Source organism: Gadus morhua, chromosome 12 (genome assembly GCF_902167405.1).
Source record: "Gadus morhua chromosome 12, gadMor3.0, whole genome shotgun sequence".
Lineage (NCBI taxonomy): Eukaryota > Metazoa > Chordata > Actinopteri > Gadiformes > Gadidae > Gadus > Gadus morhua.
The window spans coordinates 24,432,505-24,451,874 of NC_044059.1; the positions used below are offsets into that span (position 1 = coordinate 24,432,505).

Genomic DNA, 19,370 nt, shown 5'->3' on the forward strand with positions numbered 1-19,370 from the left:
ATGGTTTAATGAATGACTAATTGTCAATGGTTTGTAGATTTGTAGGCAAACAATACCCTTGAGACATTAAGCAAATGAATGGTGATGATGTTCCTGCTCCGAAGAATATAACTTGCTTTGTTGAGTCATAACTTGGCGCCGAGAAAACAAAAGTCAACATCATGTGACATGTGCTGTATGCACTGGCACATGTTCTGCAGGTTTACATAGCATTGACTTAGCCAAACGATATCTGTCAACATGGACATAAGGAAAAAGTCTGTGTTACCAGAAAGGTTTCCACTAACACTGTCAATATTCAACAAGATGTGACCACGAGAGAGAGAGATTGAGAGATTGAGAGACAGAGAGACAGAGAGACAGAGAGAGACATTTTATACAATGTGGTCAAATTCAGTAAACTCAAAATCCAAACTAAATGCTTGCTAACACACATGCATGCACAGACAGAGCTTTATATGCCAAAAGTGTGTATGATATATATCAGAGTGAAAGACAAAGATAGACAAAGATGCATATACAGTTATTCCACCAAGCCGATGACACGTGTACTTTCAACCGAGGAATGTCCAGCACAGAGGCCAGGGTTGTTACTGTGGATCCCCAGTGGCTGTTCTCATTTAATTACTTGTGACTTTAATTAGCTAAACAGAGCAGCCGGCACAATGCTCTTCCTATGCAAGCTCTTCCCGGAGTCTTCCACTTAAAAGGTTCAGACAATGCTATTACTGCAACAACTGTCTCGCCATCTGTTTAAATTCTGAGAACTGTTGGGGGCAATAAAATGTATCAATAGAAGCAAATGTCTGAGCTGGTGACAAGAAGCGGCGGCAAATGTCTTCACGTTAGCTACGAGACGTTAGCATGCTACCGAACACAACTCTGTCTCTTCCAAATTAAAAAAACAGAAAATGCTAATCCAGAGAATAAAATGGATGCCCTTTACCCAGCACTCTCCAGGCAGTGTGGAAATTGAATCCTGAAATGTGTAGGCTTCTGCCTCAGCACTACAACAGAGAGGTCATCCACACTTACCTCTGTGCGTGACGGCAATGCAACACACACCTGTTACAGTCCTCAAAGACGGCATGCAGAGCTCCGTTCACACAAAGCACCACCCTTACATCACAGTTAAACCAACCCTTTACATTAAAACTGCTGCTGAACTGACATAACCTTAGGCTGTCAGTCTTGCAAACAGCAGGATTTCCGAGCCACTGCAAAATTACATCAGAGGCATAACTTTATTAGTAATGAAAACTGTGAGCAATGCCACTCACCCCTTATCGCTAAGGCTTTTGCAAAAAGCGTAGAATTTTCGAACCCACCAGTCAATGTAAACAACTTGATCACCAACAACAATGCAATGACAGGCTACACTACACGTCTATAAAACATTAAGAATGCTCTATAAATCTCTTCCAAAGGATGTGAGACAACTAAACCACAGTAAAGCTTCAACTAGCTTTGGGCACAGCTTAGATCTTTTATTCACCTTTTCTTTTGTCAAATAAAGTGATATCAGGTTGCCCTACACCTTTGTAAACAAATTAGCCTTCTCCCATTTAGTTTGGCTATTTCCATCAAACAGGGTAATTACGGGGAGAAAAGAGTAGTCTTCCAAAACAATCTCTTTCAATTTGCTCTCAGTGAGTCATCAGCCCACAATCTCATTATCTGCAACGAGAAAAGCAGCACTATAATATATATATTTTTTTTTTTTTGTCCTTGCTGCCACATTTATAGTTCCTAATCAGCGTTGAACATTGTGGTGGCCAACAACACACCAAACAGATGCTTGGTTTTGCATCATCAATGCCAAAATAGGCGAGCGCAGCCAATAGATCTGAGACATCAAACTCTGAACACGGAATGTAGTTTGTTCTCTTCACTCTGTATCCATTAGACATTTAGCAGTTGTACTTTGCTACAAAATGGCAACCGGTGGATGGCAAAAGAAATGTCCCTGAATCTAAAAGAAGGACTGCCCATCTAGTGTTTCACAATAAGGTTCATAGGTACTGTAGTAACTTTAATGTCGGACAGGTTTACTACAGGGGACTAGTACAAAATGGTCCACAAGAAATTATAGGCTATATGTGATAACAGAATTAAAATAAAATCTCTAATTCATGGGAAAAGTATCTTCATTTCCAGGGAACTAAATAATTCAAGAATATAAATGAATTAACATAATTGCTACCTGCAGCCTGTTAAATGTAGCAGATAGTTTCAAACCCTTCATGATTTCAGATTCATTCAATTCATATGAATGACCAACGCTCATTCTTGAACGTGGCATCATACAACATGGTAATTGGACAGCAAACAGTTATTTTGGTCTATGCATCTCTAATAAGGACTTATGGTTACAATAAAGTTAAGCAATATAATATACTGAGCTGTAACGAGAAGTTAGAGCTAAGTAAAAGACAACCACAATCAGGTTGTTGCAATTATATCAAAATAATTCAGGAGGAGTTCTCAGATTTTTCCTTTTGTACAATAACAGAATAATTAAGTTACGTTACAATGAAATATTACAAAATCATCCTACACTCCACTTAGTTTGTTTAACCTTTAAATTCTGTACATTGGCCCCGCAGGTTATTTCTTTGAGGCAAAAACTTCCCTGCGATCATATGGCCTAGCTTCTGGAAACCATTTTCCACCAACATTTCCCATGAAAGACACTGATGATATTCCCCTCTTCGCTGGAGGAATTAATTTAAAGAAGCTATGAAACAACAGTTTCAATGCTGACACAATTGGCTGCATGCTAGGGAATGATAGACAGACTGAGACACACCAAGAGTGACACATCGACTGAATAAATAGACAGTAACGCAGTCAGGGAAACGGTTAACAGTTTAGGCTATACAATACATTATGGTGTTTGAGGACACACCTGAATGTATCCCAACCCTTTTACTTAATAGATTAGTGAAATGATATTGAAACACTGATATATGGTTAAATAGTTAGATATCATTCCCCAAGGCTTGAGAAGGCAGAGGGGCTGTCAAGACTACTCCAAAGTCATGGCCATTGTACAACTAACATCACAGGCCATAAGAACAAATTGGATAACATTATAATTGGATATTGTTCATCACTACACGTATAGCCTAACATACATACATACATACATACATACATACATACATACATACATACATACATACATACATACATACATACATACATACATACATACATACATAAAGTTGATTGTTTTTCACTTTGCTAAACAATGACATCTGATATCATTGCGATGTTGTGTAAATTATGTCATTTGTGTGTGCCCTAATCGAGTCTTGATTTAGGCCTAGGTAGATTAGATACTCTAATTGAATTGACAAATTCTATGATATACCACTATGGGATCTTTAGGATTCACATCCGGTTAAAAAATAATTCCACATGCATGCCGCTGGTGAATGTATCATTTACAGCTTAACTATTTTTATAACCCTCAATCATTGTTAAATATAACTGAAATATTTTACAAACCACAGTCTCCCACTCAACTGGAACTTGTTTGCCTATCACGGTGTTTATGTAAATGGAGCCGTGGTTAGAGGGCTACAACAATAGTTAACGTTTTGCATACAAAATAATCCAAATAATGTTACTACTTTGAATAACTGAGACGGCAGCAGACTTGGTGTGAGTGAATGTTAGTTGAGAGAAAACACAACGCGACATTGCTAGCACCATTGTGAGAGAGATCTGAATGAATGCATACCCAGCAATAGAAGTTTCAGCTCCCTCCTCGCATCTCTCTTGTCTCGTCGGAGCTGCTTGTCGATCTCCTGGTTAATTCGCTTGGACTCCTTCGCCTCTTCACTCAGGCAACAAGCCATCGTGGATTCTAAAGTCATCACCGCATCAATAATGAAAATCCCGTTTTACATGGAGTCGCCGAGCTGTAGTCAACAAACTACAACCTCAAGAAAAACTATAGATTGGACAGCCAGGGCAATGGAGCTAACGTTTGTAAGTGAATCCTTGTCGATATATGTTCCTAACAAGCCCTGCAGCAAACGTCCTGCTTTAATATAGCAAAGTGTGGCCTTGTTACTAGTGGGCCGTGCAGCTGTCAAATATTGACAGTTTCTTCCAAGTTTCAAGTCACTGTACGTAGGGCTAAAGTGAGTGTCAGAAATGGGATCTCTGCACGTCCGCAAACAATGAGCTATCAATCAACACCCTTGCAGACAGATGATTCTGATGTTTCTATAAAATAACTGTCAATAGGTTAAATTAGTTAGAGTATACCGGAGGAGCTAACGTTATAACCCGCACTAAACAACCGTCGCCAGTCACGTTAATCCAATGCTAGTCGTGTTTTGCTTATGGGAATAACTCCAAACGCTTCAGCTAATTGTCAGTTTAACATCACCAGTGGACGTTATCAAAGCATCTCAAAATAACCACACAGATAGCCACAATCTAAAAACCTCGGAACCAGAGACACGTTTAGCTCTTCCAGGACTTCCACATTAGTACAAGTCTGCTGTTTGCTGTCCAGAAGAAAAGCCTAGCCGCCCCAAAGCAAAGAGCATACGCCTGTCACACTGCCCATCTGCTATAGCTAAATATAAACACACAATGTAGCCCACCGCCACTACCACCACTCGACGAATATATATATAAATATATATATATATAGCTTACGCCCAGCAATGAAGCTCTACATTTGAGTTCAGCTCAGCTTGTCCTGGTGAGATCTACTTGACAAGGAGAACACTACCAAACGAGCAGGGTTAGCTCACTAGGTTAGCTCGCTGCTAACGTAGCGTTGGATCAGCTAGTCATAGTTGATGCTGTAACGTTAGGTATATGGCTAAAAAACATGCTCTTGACTATCCAAAACGTCCTCCCGCCTCGGTGAAATGTGCGAAACAGCCAAAATCTTCCCGAATGGTCCTCTAATTTCCGTGCATTGTATCGTTCCTGCTATCTTTTTCCTGGTGATGATCGCACGTCACCCACTCTCCAGCACCCCGGTAAAAGAAACGCTAGGCTTAGAGAGGATCCGGACTTTAGCGTTATCCTGGTCGATATCAATGCAATTTCCGGTCTCTTACTTCCAAAGCCCGAAACTTGGAGAAAAGAACATGGCAAGAAGTAAAAAAAAAACTAAAAGGATAATAATATCAGGTTTAGACCTTATGTTGTGTACATTCTGTTAAAGCAATATCCAAAACCTTTAACGGAAACATATCTCTCTAATGAAAGTCCCTCCCTCTCTCGCTGTTAGACCAATGTAACTGAAAGTCCCTCCCTCTCTTTCGCAAATAACGCTCATTTGGAGCATCCCATTCCAGGCACGGTCGTGAGACGAGAACGCCTGGGAACGAGGTGAAGGAGACGCATTCTAACTTGCGGTTTCTGACTGACGATGCTTTAGATAGAAGTGAAGTAAGGGATCGAACGAAGGCATATTAAAACACAACTCGACGGCCCTTGGGTCGGCTAATGTATTGTTTTTGTAAAGTTTGCTTGAGAGATAACAAGGAAATTATCCAGAGCTGGAGGCGTATCAAGAAACAGACATTTAGCCTAACTGGATGGACAACGCCCATTTCTGTCAAACACCACCAGTGACGTCCCCAACATAGGCCTACATGACAATACACCAGTTCAATGTTGATTCAGGGTAAATGTAAATGTCAAATGCAACGGTATTTTCTATTAGTTTAGCATCCTATACTTCTCTACCAATCACGTATAGCAAACTTAAAATAAAGAATAATCAACTAAGAGTGTGAGCATGTACAAAATCACAACATTAGTTGGCCGTTGGTGACGTCATATTTATATTGTAACAGCAGTGTTGAGATTTAATCAAACTCTTAACATAATTTTTTTGTCGTTTTTTTATTAAGCCATCCTTTTAGCCTACTGAGTCTGCAAAATAGAAGAACAATTTGTAATTTAGCCTAGTGACATCTTGTGGACGTCTTGTGTTATTGCATGACATCAAAAACGGATGGTTTAGGCCCAATAACGTTGATACATATACATCCCGCGAATGGAAAGGGACGCATAAAGATGTGATTGTCGAGTTAAAACATATATGTCTTGATGCTTGTACTCACAAATAGCCAATAAGAGCAATTGTAGATAGCCTACAAAAACATAGGTCTACATACATCCAGATATATTTTGTGAACGGGGCTTTTTAATTTACTGTATTGTTATTGTGGTCAGCGATTGGTTGGTTTAACGTGCAAAAAGATGGACAAAGATGGATTTTTTTCTTTCTGATCCACAAGTCACTGTAGCCTTGGTTGTGTGGTGCCTTTGTCGTAGGCTATAACCCTTGCATTAACTAAGTGTTGATTCATTGTTGGATGGTGTGCAAACATTATACCAAATGCTGCTGCGATATGACTCAATTGACGGTCGTCAGATTAATCATTAATCGTTCACTGTAAGCGAGTGTCAAGGGACAAAGTCTTCTCGCTGCACTGAACTCTCCCTGCCGGTGGATACCATTAGGTCCTACACCGCTCCCTCAAGAACACTGGCCTCTTATGGCGAAGGCTGTACTTCGACTGAAAGGGTACCTCCTTACTTGACGGAGCGGAACACCTGTTTTTTGTTCTATTCTTGTCAAGGCCTACCCATTACCGAAATAATCTATGTTATATATTTTCCATTGTCTTTTATGGATCACCCATCTATGGTCCCTTTGAATGTGTGCGCCCCCCCCCCCCCCCCCCCACACACACACACACACACACACACACACACACACACACACACACGCGCGCGCGCGCGCGCACACACACCCCACATCTCTCCCTCCCTCCCTCCCATTGCTTACTCTGTGGCCACTGCTCTGTTCGCCCTCAACTCTTCTGTTGCCATGGAAATGGCGAGCTCAGGTGATCCTAATATCGGAGACCTGCTGGTGAGTCAATGAAAGCCTCGACAAACCGGTTCGGCTGGCAGACACAAAAGATACACATCCGAAGAACTCGAGAGGGGGTGGGACGGACAAATACCTGTTGTGCCCTAGGTAAAGCCTATATCTAGGAAAACTCGTTCACGATCCCTCCACACAAGTAAAAAGAAAGTTAAAGGAACACAACAATTATTTCCAAAGCACATAAACAGAAGAGGGACTTGTCGACCTACAGGCCAATGCTTCACTTCATCGTGCGTATATTACAATCAACTCTCCCTTTACGGCCGTGTGCGATTTATAGCCCTCGAGATTTGCCAGCCGATGAACTCGGTAGACTACACGGACATAAACAGAGGAGCGGGGATTTACAGTAGCGGTCCAGAGGAGGGATAAACAGCAGTCGAAACTTTATCCATGGCGCAGATCAGGCCAGTCACCCAGGGCGCATTCCACTGGCAGAGAAGCGAGAGTGGAGTTCACAACACGACACACTGAGAGTGCTCCTCTCTACCGTGCTGAGTCTAGTAATACCCGAGGAGCAGGTTATTATTAACTGTGGATTAAACTTTTTGCTTTTGACGATGAGAAGCCTGCAGGAGCTGGAGTTACAGAAGCATGCTGTGATTTGACTGGTTTTGGAAAATGGACAGCGAAACGCGCACAGAAAAGTTTGCGGCCGATTTTTCCCGAGGATTGTGACAGACATAAAGGTAGGCGTATTGGTTTGTAAGCATTTTGAGCGTGGACTTTTGAAAACTAACCTGATGGTTTGAAGAAGAGCGTTGGCTATGGTTCATAATTGAATGAACTCACGCGATTTACTTTTTTTAAAAAAAATTAGATTTTAAATACATAATCATGAGCAGCCAAGAACAGTGCACTTTGTCAACCACATTAACCTAATTTCCAATCATTAAAGACTCATTGTCATGTGTGATCGTTAACGAACCAATGCATTTCAGTGGTGTTCGCCATGGCCGGTTGTGTCCGATGGTGCCATCGGTCGTGTATGTGCTGCCTGTCAGAGGAGGAGAAGAACACCATCGTGTTGGACAAAGAAATCCAGAAGATTCTCCGGGAACAGAAAAAGAGAGAACGAAGGGAAATCAAAGTTCTCCTGTTAGGTAGGCCTATAAGAGGCGTTGGCCGTCATCCATAGTTGAAAGTATTCCCTGACATAATCCTAGGCGATTGGTTAAATATCATTGACTAGAACATCCATTATATTGAATTAAATGTGGTAATAATACGACAATCAAGATGTGGTCGCCTCGGCCTGTGATCTATTTCTAAGGCGCGTCGCATCAGTGGCAACTGGCCAATGACCCTAATGGCCCGATTTGAAACAACGTCTTGACAAACTATGACAAATATGTGTGGACGTATGAGAATTCAATGATTGAACGGGTTGTTTAAAGCTTGCTCCTTTGGTTTGATGCTGTGGCCGAGTGCCAAATTGGGCCTGGATCACAGATATGGCTATATTTCCTATATTAGCCTCTTGAGATCAATCCGATCCCGCGAGTTCAAGTTGTTTTCCTATCTGCAGATGGGTTAGTGTGAGCAAAGCGATGATATTCATTGCGAAACGCACGTTTCAATAGTCTCCCGCAAGGGAGTGGGAACCTGTTAGTATTTTCGATAGAATACATTAACCATGACTCAATTTGAATGTTTTCTTAAGATCGGTTCAACCACACCTGTTCATTTTTTGGCACTTCACATGTACTTCTCAATCTACATTTATAATATTATTTTTCATTATACTCATTTATAACGTTTTATTATTGTTATTATTATTGTTTTTTTTACCACTTTTCCGCTTTTTTCACTGTAGCACATCCTACATCTCCCTACATGGCGGTGTAATAAGTTGGTAGTGTGTGTTCCTGATGTTCTGGAATATAGGAAGTGCAGCTCAATTCCAGTCTTCTCTTTGGAGCCAGGTCTGTCTGGCGTGCCTTCTCGACGGCCAGGCGGTGTTCGCTTATTCCGTATCTGCTCAATGATTTTCTTAGTTTTGGGTCAGTCACGGTGGTCAGGTATTCTGCAACTGTGTATTCTCTGTTAAGGGACAAGTAGCCATTTACTCTAGTTCTTATAATTTGATTCTGCCTGATATGGTGGTTGCTATATGTTGGACAGAGTTCCAGGACAAGCTGGCTAAGGGGACTCTTTTCTGGATGTAACTCTCTGTGGGTGAGGGCCTTGTTGCGGAGTGTGTTGCTTGTCACTTTCCTTAATGTGTTATAACATTTTAGCGCTCTCTAACGATTGGATATTGTCCCATTCGTCCTATCTCTCTCACTCACTCATTCACTAATTTACACACTCACTCGGTCACACGCACCCAGAAACAAATTCACATATTCACTGATGCGTCTCCTCGCAAGTTTCTTAATTAATAATACAAAATAACGATAAATGGCCAACTTATTGCACTTTTTAAACCTGCCAACACTCTTTAATTCCACACCCTCTCTCCACACATTATTCCCTAATGAAATGTATCCAAATGTTAAACGATACCATGAGAAAACCTAGAATAAATGATCTGGATACAGGATGCATCATACGGCTCTCCTGTCTGCGTTCTCAGGCACGGGGGAGAGTGGCAAGACCACCTTCATCCGCCAGATGAGGATCATCCATGGCCGGGGCTTCACGGATGACGAGAGGAAGGCCTTTGCTCAATGCATCTTCCAGAACATCTTCACCGCCATTCAGGCCCTGACCACTGCCATGGAGGCCCTGAAGATCCCTTACTCCAACACAGAGAACGAGGTCAGACGCACCCAAGCATCCACACACACATGCACACAATGAAACACACACACATGCACACAAAGAAACACACACCCACACACACACACACACACACGCGCACTGTCGTGGAATTATTAATCATAATGTTTATAATAGATATATACAAATGTTATGAATCTTGTTTATATCATTACTATTTACTAATGGATTTAAAAGGCACTTGTATACATTCCCCTTGCATTTAAAGATACCTCCTTTCCTCTCACTACTCTAAAGGTGTAAAAGGTGCATTTGCGTTGCCACTGCTGTGGACACAAAATCTGATACTGAGGCGATGCCAATCTACTGACTTCTTTGATGTGTAGATTCCTTAAACCGTCTTGCAGCCTTGCAGGCATGTCTTTGTTTTTCCCCATAGTGAATTGCAATTTAACATTGTCTCTTTCCATGGCGGAGTGTCCTAAAATAAGTTATTCGTCATCACACCCAAGCGTGCGCACACACACACACACACACACACACTTGGATGCATATTGCTTACACACATACACACAAACAAACACACACAAAATCGACCTACACTCACACACGCCCACGCACACGCACATTAGCACACACACACACACACACACACACACACACACACACACACACGCACACACATGTACATGCACATATACTTACCTACGTCTGGGGGCATATAAACATGCACACTCAGCCAGAAATGAAAAAAATGCAAGCAAAGCTAAATCTTTGTTGTAGGTCTACATAATCCTCGAACACACAGCATTTACGCACAGCAGATCTTTTTCACGATGGAGGTTGGCTGTATCAATATTATCAGTAGTTGAGCTAAAACCTGAAAACCTCCTCCATTCATTACACCCAATCAAATATCTATCTATTCTTTAATATCTAGGAATAGAATGACACAAAGCGACATCCTCCCCTCGCCACACCTGGCATTGTTTAATATATTCCTTGTTTGTTACACAAACCTGACCAATAAAGCTGAATCTGAATCTGAATCTGAATCTGAATCTGAATCTGAATCTGAATATGCAGCAGGGCTTTATACTCATATTCACAAAGAAGCTTGATTTGCTGGTTTTCCCCAAGGAGACTGCATGTCTCAAGTACAGGTCAAATATAAAGTGGGCTCTGATATAAATCTCTCTCTATATATATATATTCATCCATGGGAATCTGTGTTTGGGTCCTCAGATGTATGCCAAGTGGATCCATGAGGAGGACACTGCGAAGGTGACCCGTCTGGACCGCGGCTACGTGGACGCCATCCGCCGGCTCTGGGCCGACGGAGGCATCCGCATCTGCTACGGTCGCCGCGGAGAGTACCAGCTCCTGGACTCCACCGAGTAGTGAGTCACTAGCTGGGGTCCCCCGCTCAGGGTCCCCTTAGGGCCTGGCTGCCGGGGCCCAGCCTGTAGTCCAGTCTAGTATAGCTATAGTCCAGCCAATTAGTCTAGCTACAATCCAGCGTTTAGTCTAGCTATACTAACCATTTAGTCTAGCTATAGTCTAGGCAATAGTCTTAACAGAGTAAAACGTGTCGCCTCGGAGTTTCTCCCTTTTCACTGACCTTGTGTTAATACTAAGAAAAAGAGTGTGACGTGTTATTCTGAAACGAGCCACTAGAGAGGGCTGGTAATACATCTCTTTCTCATCCTTGTTCTCTGACCAACGGTAAAAAACCTTCTAGAAAGAACCATGTATGGCAAGCATTTCCTGTCGTGCCAGCTAAACCAAATGTCATAAGAAATTATGTTTACAAATATCTCTCTCTCTCTCTCTCTCTCTCTCTCTCTCTCTCTATATATATATATATATATATATATATATATATATATACACACAATTGTTTATTTCTCCATATTTAATAACATTCAAACCACAGTCAATGGGCAATAGAGCACTCGCTCTGCCTTATCTATTTTGGCGTTTATCTCTCTTCCTTGTGTATTAAAGCGTATCACTCACCACAGTACCGGTGATAAGATACACACTCGGTCAACATTCAGTTAATGACATGGTGTTTTATAACAAGCCATAAAGCGGTCACATACAACCCCTCCGCCAAAGTCTGCAAGTACCCCCGCTCCCCTCCCCCCCATCCTCCACCTACCAACATTTCCGCAACATAGTCTTCTTCCTCTTGTTTTCAGATAGAAAAATCCCCCCCATCCCCTTCTTCTCTCGCCTGCCCCACCTCCCACCTCCTATGTTTCTCTCTTAATGGTGTCCCACCCTCTCCTTTTGTTAATTTGTTAGACTTTAAATCAGACAGAGGTATAACTCTTAGTGTTATAAGTTTTTTTTCTCATCAGTAAACATTTTTTAAATATTATACTTTTTCCATCCTCTCTCTCTCTCTCTCTCTCTCTCTCTCTCTCTCTCTCTCTCTCTCTCTCTCTCTCTCTCTCCCTCTCTCTCTCTAGCTCTCTCTCTTTAACTCTTTCTAACACTCTTTTTTTCTTTCCATAGCTACCTGAGCAATCTGGATCGCATCTCCACTCCAGACTACATCCCAACTGCCCAAGACGTGCTGCGGGTTCGATTCCCGACTACAGGGATCCATGACTACTCCTTTAACGTCAAGACCATTACACTCAGGTGGACACTATAGTGGATTGTACTGAACTATAATGCAGGGGCCTATTTTGTATTGCTGGTTTTGCTGTTGTATGGTTATTGATGTTGCTTCCATGCCCAGTTAGCAAAACTCAAAACAGAGTTCATTTTTTCGTTCACTTTGAATGAATGTGAAATCACCCAAGCTTTAAAAACATACTTAAAGAGAAAACTGGTTGAGCTGCACACTCAGTAACCAACAAACTCTCTTTGTTGGCTTACATCAAAAACAATTAAAGCAAATGTAAAAGTGATAGATTAATGGTGCTTAAACAGTTGTTGACAGGTACTGACAGGTACGTGGCCGCTGCCTTTGCCAAATGGTTCATGATTGCACTGAAGTTTTTTATTATGTTGTGCAATTAGTCCTGGTGCCAACACACAAACACACACACACTCGCACATTTAAATAGCGATATGGGATAACATCCAGTCATTAGTGAGCGATTACAAGGCGTAGCCGTTAGTGATGCGCGGGTTACCCAATTACCCGCGGGCACCCGCGGGCCGGGTGGGTTGGGTAGCAGTTTTCTCTAAGTACCGCGGGTTCGGGTGGGGCGGGTCAAAAAAGTCAAAACCCGCAGCCACGCATTTGTTAACAGTTCTTCAATAAATAATTGCGTAAAGCTGTCGTTGTTGTTGTTGTTTGATGTAGACCTGCCGTTGAAGTTTCACAATAATGCAAATTTAGCACAAATCCTTCTCATTTAGTTGCGTGTTAAATGAGGCATAAGCCTCAGCCCCAGGCTTTTTATTTTATTTGTTGTTATTATTATTTTTATTTTTTTGCGGGTCAAATTGGGAGGGTCATGCGGGCCGCTTCAGAATTCCCCACGGGTCGGGCGGGGCGGTTTGGAAAATGTCTTGGGTCGGGTTGGGGCGGGTGTTAAAAAAACGCCCTCTCGCGCATCACTAGTAGCCGTACTCACGTAGCACACACACACACACACACACACACACACACACACACACACACACACACGCACGCACGCACGCACGCACGCACGCACGCACGCACGCACGCACGCACGCACGCACACACACACACACACACACACACACACACACACACACACACACACACACACACACACACACACACACACACACACACACACACACACACACACACACACACACACACACACACACACAAACTCAAACACACACACACAATGACCCCAGCAGTACACCATAAACAAAACAAGCCAAGATGCCCAATCGGACTGAGAGGTTCCATCAGAGCTGGAAAGATGTGCTCTTAAAACAGCTCTCGCCCTCCTCTCCTCGGGGCAGGATCGTGGACGTCGGCGGTCAGAAGTCTGAGCGCAGGAAGTGGATCCACTGCTTCGAGAACGTCACCTCCCTCATCTTCCTGGCCTCCCTCAGTGAATACGATCAGGTCCTGGAGGAGAGGGATACAGACGTAAGAGCAACGTGTGTGTGTGTGTGTGTGTGTGTGTGTGTGTGTGTGTGTGTGTGTGTGTGTGTGTGTGTGTGTGTGTGTGTGTGTGTGTGTGTGTGTTTGTATGTGTTGACTTTGTATGAACATTGTAATGGTTTTCTATAGGGCCTATCTGGTGTGTTTGTTTAGCCTCTCTGGTTCCCTCTGCATGCTCGACCACCTGCCAAACTTTTCAATCTCTCTGCCTGTCGTATCTCTGTGTGCCTCTCTCTCTCTCTCTCTCTCTCTCTCTCTCTCTCTCTCTCTCTCTCTCTCTCTCTCTCTCTCTCTCTCTCTGTCCTCCTTCGTGCCACACATTAACTCCCCGCTAGTTGGGTTAGCTCTGGGCGTACCGCTTGTAGGTATCAAACTGCTCACAGCATCCCTCTCCACAGGTAGGGATTCCCTTCCACCAACAGGTCTCACTGTTGTGTTAGGAATCGGCCTTTCCATCGCTGCTCTTTGTTTGACTCTCTCTCTCTCTCTCTCTCTCTCTCTCTCTCTCTCTCTCTCTCTCTCTCTCTCTCTCTCTCTGTCTCTCAGCCCTTTATGTGCACGCCTCTCTTTACCTGCCAACCTATTCATTAACCTCTGCAGCGATCCAAACCAGATTACTACGTCTTCATCACGGCAGTACCCATGATGCTTACCTAATCCTCCCTCACTGTTTGTCCACTTTTCTCTGGCCCTATCATGTTGATGATTTCACACTGTCTTTCTCTCTCTCTCTCTCTCTCTCTCTCTCTCTCTCTCTCTCTCTCTCTCTCTCTCTCTCTCTCTCTCTCTCTCTCTCTCTCTCTCGCTCTCAGTTAAATAAGATATACTGTATGTATTTTGAAATAATTTAAACCTCTCTCTTACTCTCTCTCTTTCTCTCTCTCAATTAAATAAGACATACTGCATGTATTGTGACATAATTTAAACCTCTCTCTCTCTCTCTCTCTCTCTCTCTCTTTCTCCCTCTCAATTAAATAAGACATACTGTATGTATTGTGAAATAATTTAAACTTCTCTCTCTCTTTCTATCTCTCTCGCTCTTCTCTCTCTCTGTCTATCTCCAGAACCGCATGCTTGAGAGCCTGGCTCTGTTCTACACGACCATCCACTCTCCCTGGTTCGCCAGCACGTCCATCATCCTCTTCCTCAACAAGACCGACATCCTGGCCGACAAGATCCAGACGTCGGACCTGCAGAAGTACTTTCCGGACTTCACGGGTGAGCTTTTGTTTGCGTGTTTCGCAGTGCTGGTGTGGATCTCTGTACTTTATAAACAGTATGGTTCCTACTTCCTCCCATCTTCTGCAATTGTCTGAAAAGGCAATCCACAAGATAGCATCGATAGAAATAACACATTTGAGGAAATTAGAAATAATACATTTTCAGTCGGATGTCATAAAAACTAATGTTCCCTGATATATTCCAAGTGAGGCACACTGTAGCATTGCCACTTTCTTTCTTTCTTTCTTTCTTAAATATATTCCATTTGGCGGAGACCGTTCTAGTAGCTAGTAACCGTTCTTGTTCAGAGTAACTGACAATAGCGAACATGCCTACATTATTTGCATGGGTGGGAGTCAAACTCCTAACCCTGGCAGTGGTAATGCCGTGCTCAGTGCATCAGTTGAGCTTCACAGAGATGTGTTCCTCTCTTGCTTTTTTACAATGGTGACAATAGAGTTGATTGAGTTTCTTTCAGGTGCATGCACCTGCAGAGTAGAGCTGGGCGATTAATCGATTTTTAATCGTAATTCAAATTTATTGTTTAGGACGATTTTTAAAAGAGAAAATCGATTATATATCTTTTTTTATAATAATAAGTAAAATATCAAAGTGAGTTTGTAGATTTTGCCTAAAGTCTGTGGAAACCAAAAGAAGAAGCACAACACGTTTACTTCAACATCTTAAACTGAGCCACGCAGCAGAATCGGAGATGTGTATCATTAATTTAGCTTTTGTAAATCATTGTTATTCCTCATCTAAAATCTATTTGTCATTTATAGAAATAAAATCGATTAAATCGATAATCGGGGTTAGTTTGAAAAAAAAAATATTACACTTTTGGGGCAAATCGCCAAGCCCTACTGCAGAGATACATGAGGATTCACACTGTTTACATTGTCCTTGCTGACCCGTTAAAGGAAAATTGGAACTCCCTGTAAACAGTAGCCTCCTCTATAATGTTCCTGTGGCAGATAAGGCCGCAAAAGCTTTTCCTCTATCTAGAGCCCAGGAGGCCCATTGGCGGGGCCTATACATGAGGTAGGAGGTCTTATTCACTCCTTTACGTTTCCCTCACTGTGTGGCAAAAAAGTATAAATTCTTAAGATTTGTATATCGAAACGTGTTTATATTATATTATTTATCTATAAATAGATGTGCTCCCACACGTCCTCTTCAAGTATCCCTTATCACTTTACTCTTTAGTCATTTTGGCTTTTATCAAGACAAGAACGTTTGAATCACAGAAAGCATAGCACTCCCACTTGTGATGTCAGAAGATGCAGAATTTAGGGCTTGTAACAGCTAATCACACACCTGGTGGTGTAATATCTCACCTTTAACCCCACCCTCAACCCCACAGGAAGGAGGCGGGACGCGGAGGAGGCCCAGCAGTTCATCAAGAAGAGGTACGTGCAGCAGGCCAAGAACCGAGACAGGCAGCAGGACAGCAAGACCCTGTACCCTCACTTCACCTGCGCCACCGACACAAACAGCATCCGCAAGGTGTTCAGCGACATCAAGGACACTGTGCTGCTCAAGTCCCTCGTCGAGTATGGGGTCATCTGAGGGCTTCCACCACACGGCAGAGAGCAGGTGGTGGGGGAGGGAAGGCCAGGAGAGGTGAGGGGGAGAGGGAGGGAGGGAGCAAGGGAAGGGCGGACAGGAGAGGCCTATTTATTTTTTTTGGAGGTATCGTTGAGGAATCGCTTTTGCTCACTCACTGGGTTCTTGTTAGTCACGGACCACCGAGCCAGGGTCACACCATGGATTACAGGAAATCCCTCTGGAATGTTCTTTTTGAATTCCTTCTCCGGTCTCCGACGGGTCAGCAGCGTCCCGCCCGGAGGAGCCAAGAGGAAAGCAGGGCATCAGCCGTGTCAGAGATTACTTTAGATCGTGTCTGTTGTCGTAGAGACGAGGAACGGTTTGCCGAGGGGAACCTGGGAATTTTGGGAGTTAAACTGCAATCCGTCTCTCACTTGGACTCACTCGCTGACGCTGAAAGATTCTCAATAGTGTGTGTATTTGTGTGTGTGTGTGTGTGTGTGTGTGACACGCACACCAAACACACACAAAACAAACAGATGCTGCATGTTTTTTTGTCATGTGGTCACCACTCTTTTGGAGGGACTTTTTTTCACTCTTCGCTGATAAATAATATTGAAGGATTGCTGTTTAGGATATGCAGCTAAAAAGGATCTCCATGTTGTTGAGTCCCTGAACCCAGCCATGCTTAATGTCCCGAGGGTAATGACAATAGGATAATGTAACACACTCACTCTGATATTTTCCAAATATACACTAGCAATACAATTCTGTTCCATTACATTTTGAATTTGCAAATCAGAACCAAAATTCCTTTGAATTATTGAAGCAGATATTTATATCCATAATAACAGTCACACTAATAGTGAAAATAATATAATAATATGATTGCGATAACATTCTGGTAAGAGTTTGAGATGCAGCGTTGTGCTTTCTCCCACAATCGACCGACCATGATTGGAAGTTGGACGCACTGAAGCGAGAGCCGTTTAATGAGGGCTGAATGGACCCTGAGGGCCTCTGAACCATTACACTCTAGGTCAGGGGTCTCAAACTCGAGGCCCGAGGGCCAATTGAGGCCCGCGGGATGATATTTTGTGGCCCCCTACCTGGCATCAAAGTTTAGTGTTAGTGCGGCCCGCGCGTTGTTGTCAAACGCACATTTTTTGCTGAGTCGCTTGCCACGCTTTTTTATCACTTTATCACACCCAATTTTGAGTTGTGTGTCCTGAGTCCCATCAAACGCCAAAGAACGCTAAAAATGTCCCGGTTTCCACCAACCAGTATGAAATGTCCTATGTCGTCAGCGATTACATAGCCACCGTGATCTAATTATAGTCTGATCATTAACTTACATTGGGTCAGTTGTTCTACTTTCTTCTGTGGAATACTTGATGTGGCCCAGCCTGACCCAGACTCTACCTCCAGCGGCCCCCAGGTAATTTGAGTTTGAGACCCCTGCTCCAGGTACTGTCAACATCAACCAGTATTGATGCCAGCGCAATGGGTGCTTTTGAAAGCCTAGTACTTGTGTACACATCTGTACAAGAAAACAAACACAAATGTACCCCCAGATATTAACTAGTGTCAAAGTTAATAACTTCTTTTAAAACAGAAATTAAAATCAAAATGTTATATTTTTCAAGATATCAGAAGATGAGCAGGTTACTGGCAACACGTTACAAGTAGAGAAATTGCCCAGTTTCCCAACCAGTTTCCAATCCATTTGTTTTTTAGGTGGGTTATCCCAGCATAGCTTTGGTGTTGAAGGTAACAACAATTTTCTTGAAAGTGCCGGTGTAAACCAAGCATTGCTATCAAACCTATTTCTGTTCACAGGTGAAAATGGGGAATCCATAATTGAAACACGGAAAATGTCTCAGATAGGAAGCAAATAGCAGCTCTTACCTCTCCTGGAAGACGGATTGTTAAAAGGTCTGACTGCTTCAATTAATTGCTATTTTCCCAACCACCACCATCTTTGTGTTCAGAGGTTTTTTATTATTTTATTATTATTTTATTTTATCTAAATTACCGTAGGCTGTGGGTTGTGCATTGAATGCCTTTTCAAGACAAATGTTAATAATATATTTACGGTACCCATTTTTTATATGTAATTTTATATTGTTGGGTAGGCCTAACTGTATTGTAGATATTGACCGTGGGCAAACATTGGTGACAGTGAAGTTTAGACACTGGATGTGGGCTGTTATATGTTTTTTGAGGGGAGAATTTGTAAGAGAAATTAAAAACAAAAGTCACCCACCTGACAAAGAAGTGTTTGATTTGTTGGTTCTGATTGGTTGTAACTAGCTCTGACTGGTTCAAACTGGCTCTGAGCTGGTCCAGAATGCCCAGCCTGGCTTTCACTGGCATATACTGTTTCTGACTGGTTCTGACCAGCTCTGACTAGTTCTAACTGGTTCGAACTGGCTCTCACTGGCTCCAACTGTCTCGGACCAGCTCTTGACTCTTTTTTACTGGCTCTGACTTCTCAATGGCCCTGAGTAGCTCTGACTGGCGTTGGCGTTGACATGTCTTTACGATACAACTGGCTTGTGTCAGTGAACACAAGACTTCCCGCAGACCTTCCGCAAAATCTTGCTTTATTCCCAGAACCATTAATGAGACAGATTACTTTCCTCTGCTGGGGCATGAATCAGCACCCGTTGAACTAGGCGACACTGTCAAACGCACTGTGCGTAATTCTGTGTATACATCAGCGCTGGTTTATTTTTCAGAGGTAGTCATAGCAGCAGCAGGGGTTGTCTTGCCAGTGTCCGACTAGAGCGAGTCAATTTGCCGAAGCTTAAGTGCGCGCAA

The 19,370-nt window shown here is 42.8% G+C and overlaps 2 protein-coding genes across 5 annotated transcripts in view; one reads left to right on the top strand and one right to left on the bottom strand.

Annotated features, from left to right (window-relative positions):
- The window catches only part of LOC115555099 (guanine nucleotide-binding protein subunit alpha-11), a 26,615-nt gene extending 21,371 nt beyond the window's left edge, over positions 1-5,244 (bottom strand). The window contains exon 1 of one of the 2 annotated variants that reach the window (XM_030371771.1): positions 3,749-5,244. In XM_030371771.1, the coding sequence (XP_030227631.1) occupies positions 3,749-3,884 (136 nt within the window). In that variant the 5' untranslated portion in view covers positions 3,885-5,244. The remainder of the gene's footprint in view (positions 1-3,748) is intronic. The other variant, XM_030371770.1, reaches the window with a different exon arrangement.
- gna15.1 (guanine nucleotide binding protein (G protein), alpha 15 (Gq class), tandem duplicate 1) lies at positions 3,875-18,824 on the top strand. Of its 3 annotated transcripts, XM_030371767.1 has the most exons (9): positions 3,875-3,999; positions 7,512-7,632; positions 7,885-8,046; positions 9,522-9,706; positions 10,913-11,067; positions 12,191-12,319; positions 13,634-13,763; positions 14,843-14,996; positions 16,363-18,824. In XM_030371767.1, the coding sequence occupies exons 1-9, from the start codon at positions 3,898-3,900 to the stop codon at positions 16,566-16,568; spliced, it is 1,344 nt and encodes a 447-aa protein (XP_030227627.1). In that variant the 5' UTR covers positions 3,875-3,897; the 3' UTR covers positions 16,569-18,824. The 3 variants fall into 3 exon arrangements, with proteins under 3 accessions (XP_030227627.1, XP_030227628.1, XP_030227629.1); XM_030371768.1 differs by lacking the exon at positions 7,885-8,046; XM_030371769.1 differs by lacking the exon at positions 3,875-3,999 and having other exon boundaries at positions 6,833-7,632.
- The last annotated feature ends 546 nt before the right edge of the window (positions 18,825-19,370 follow it).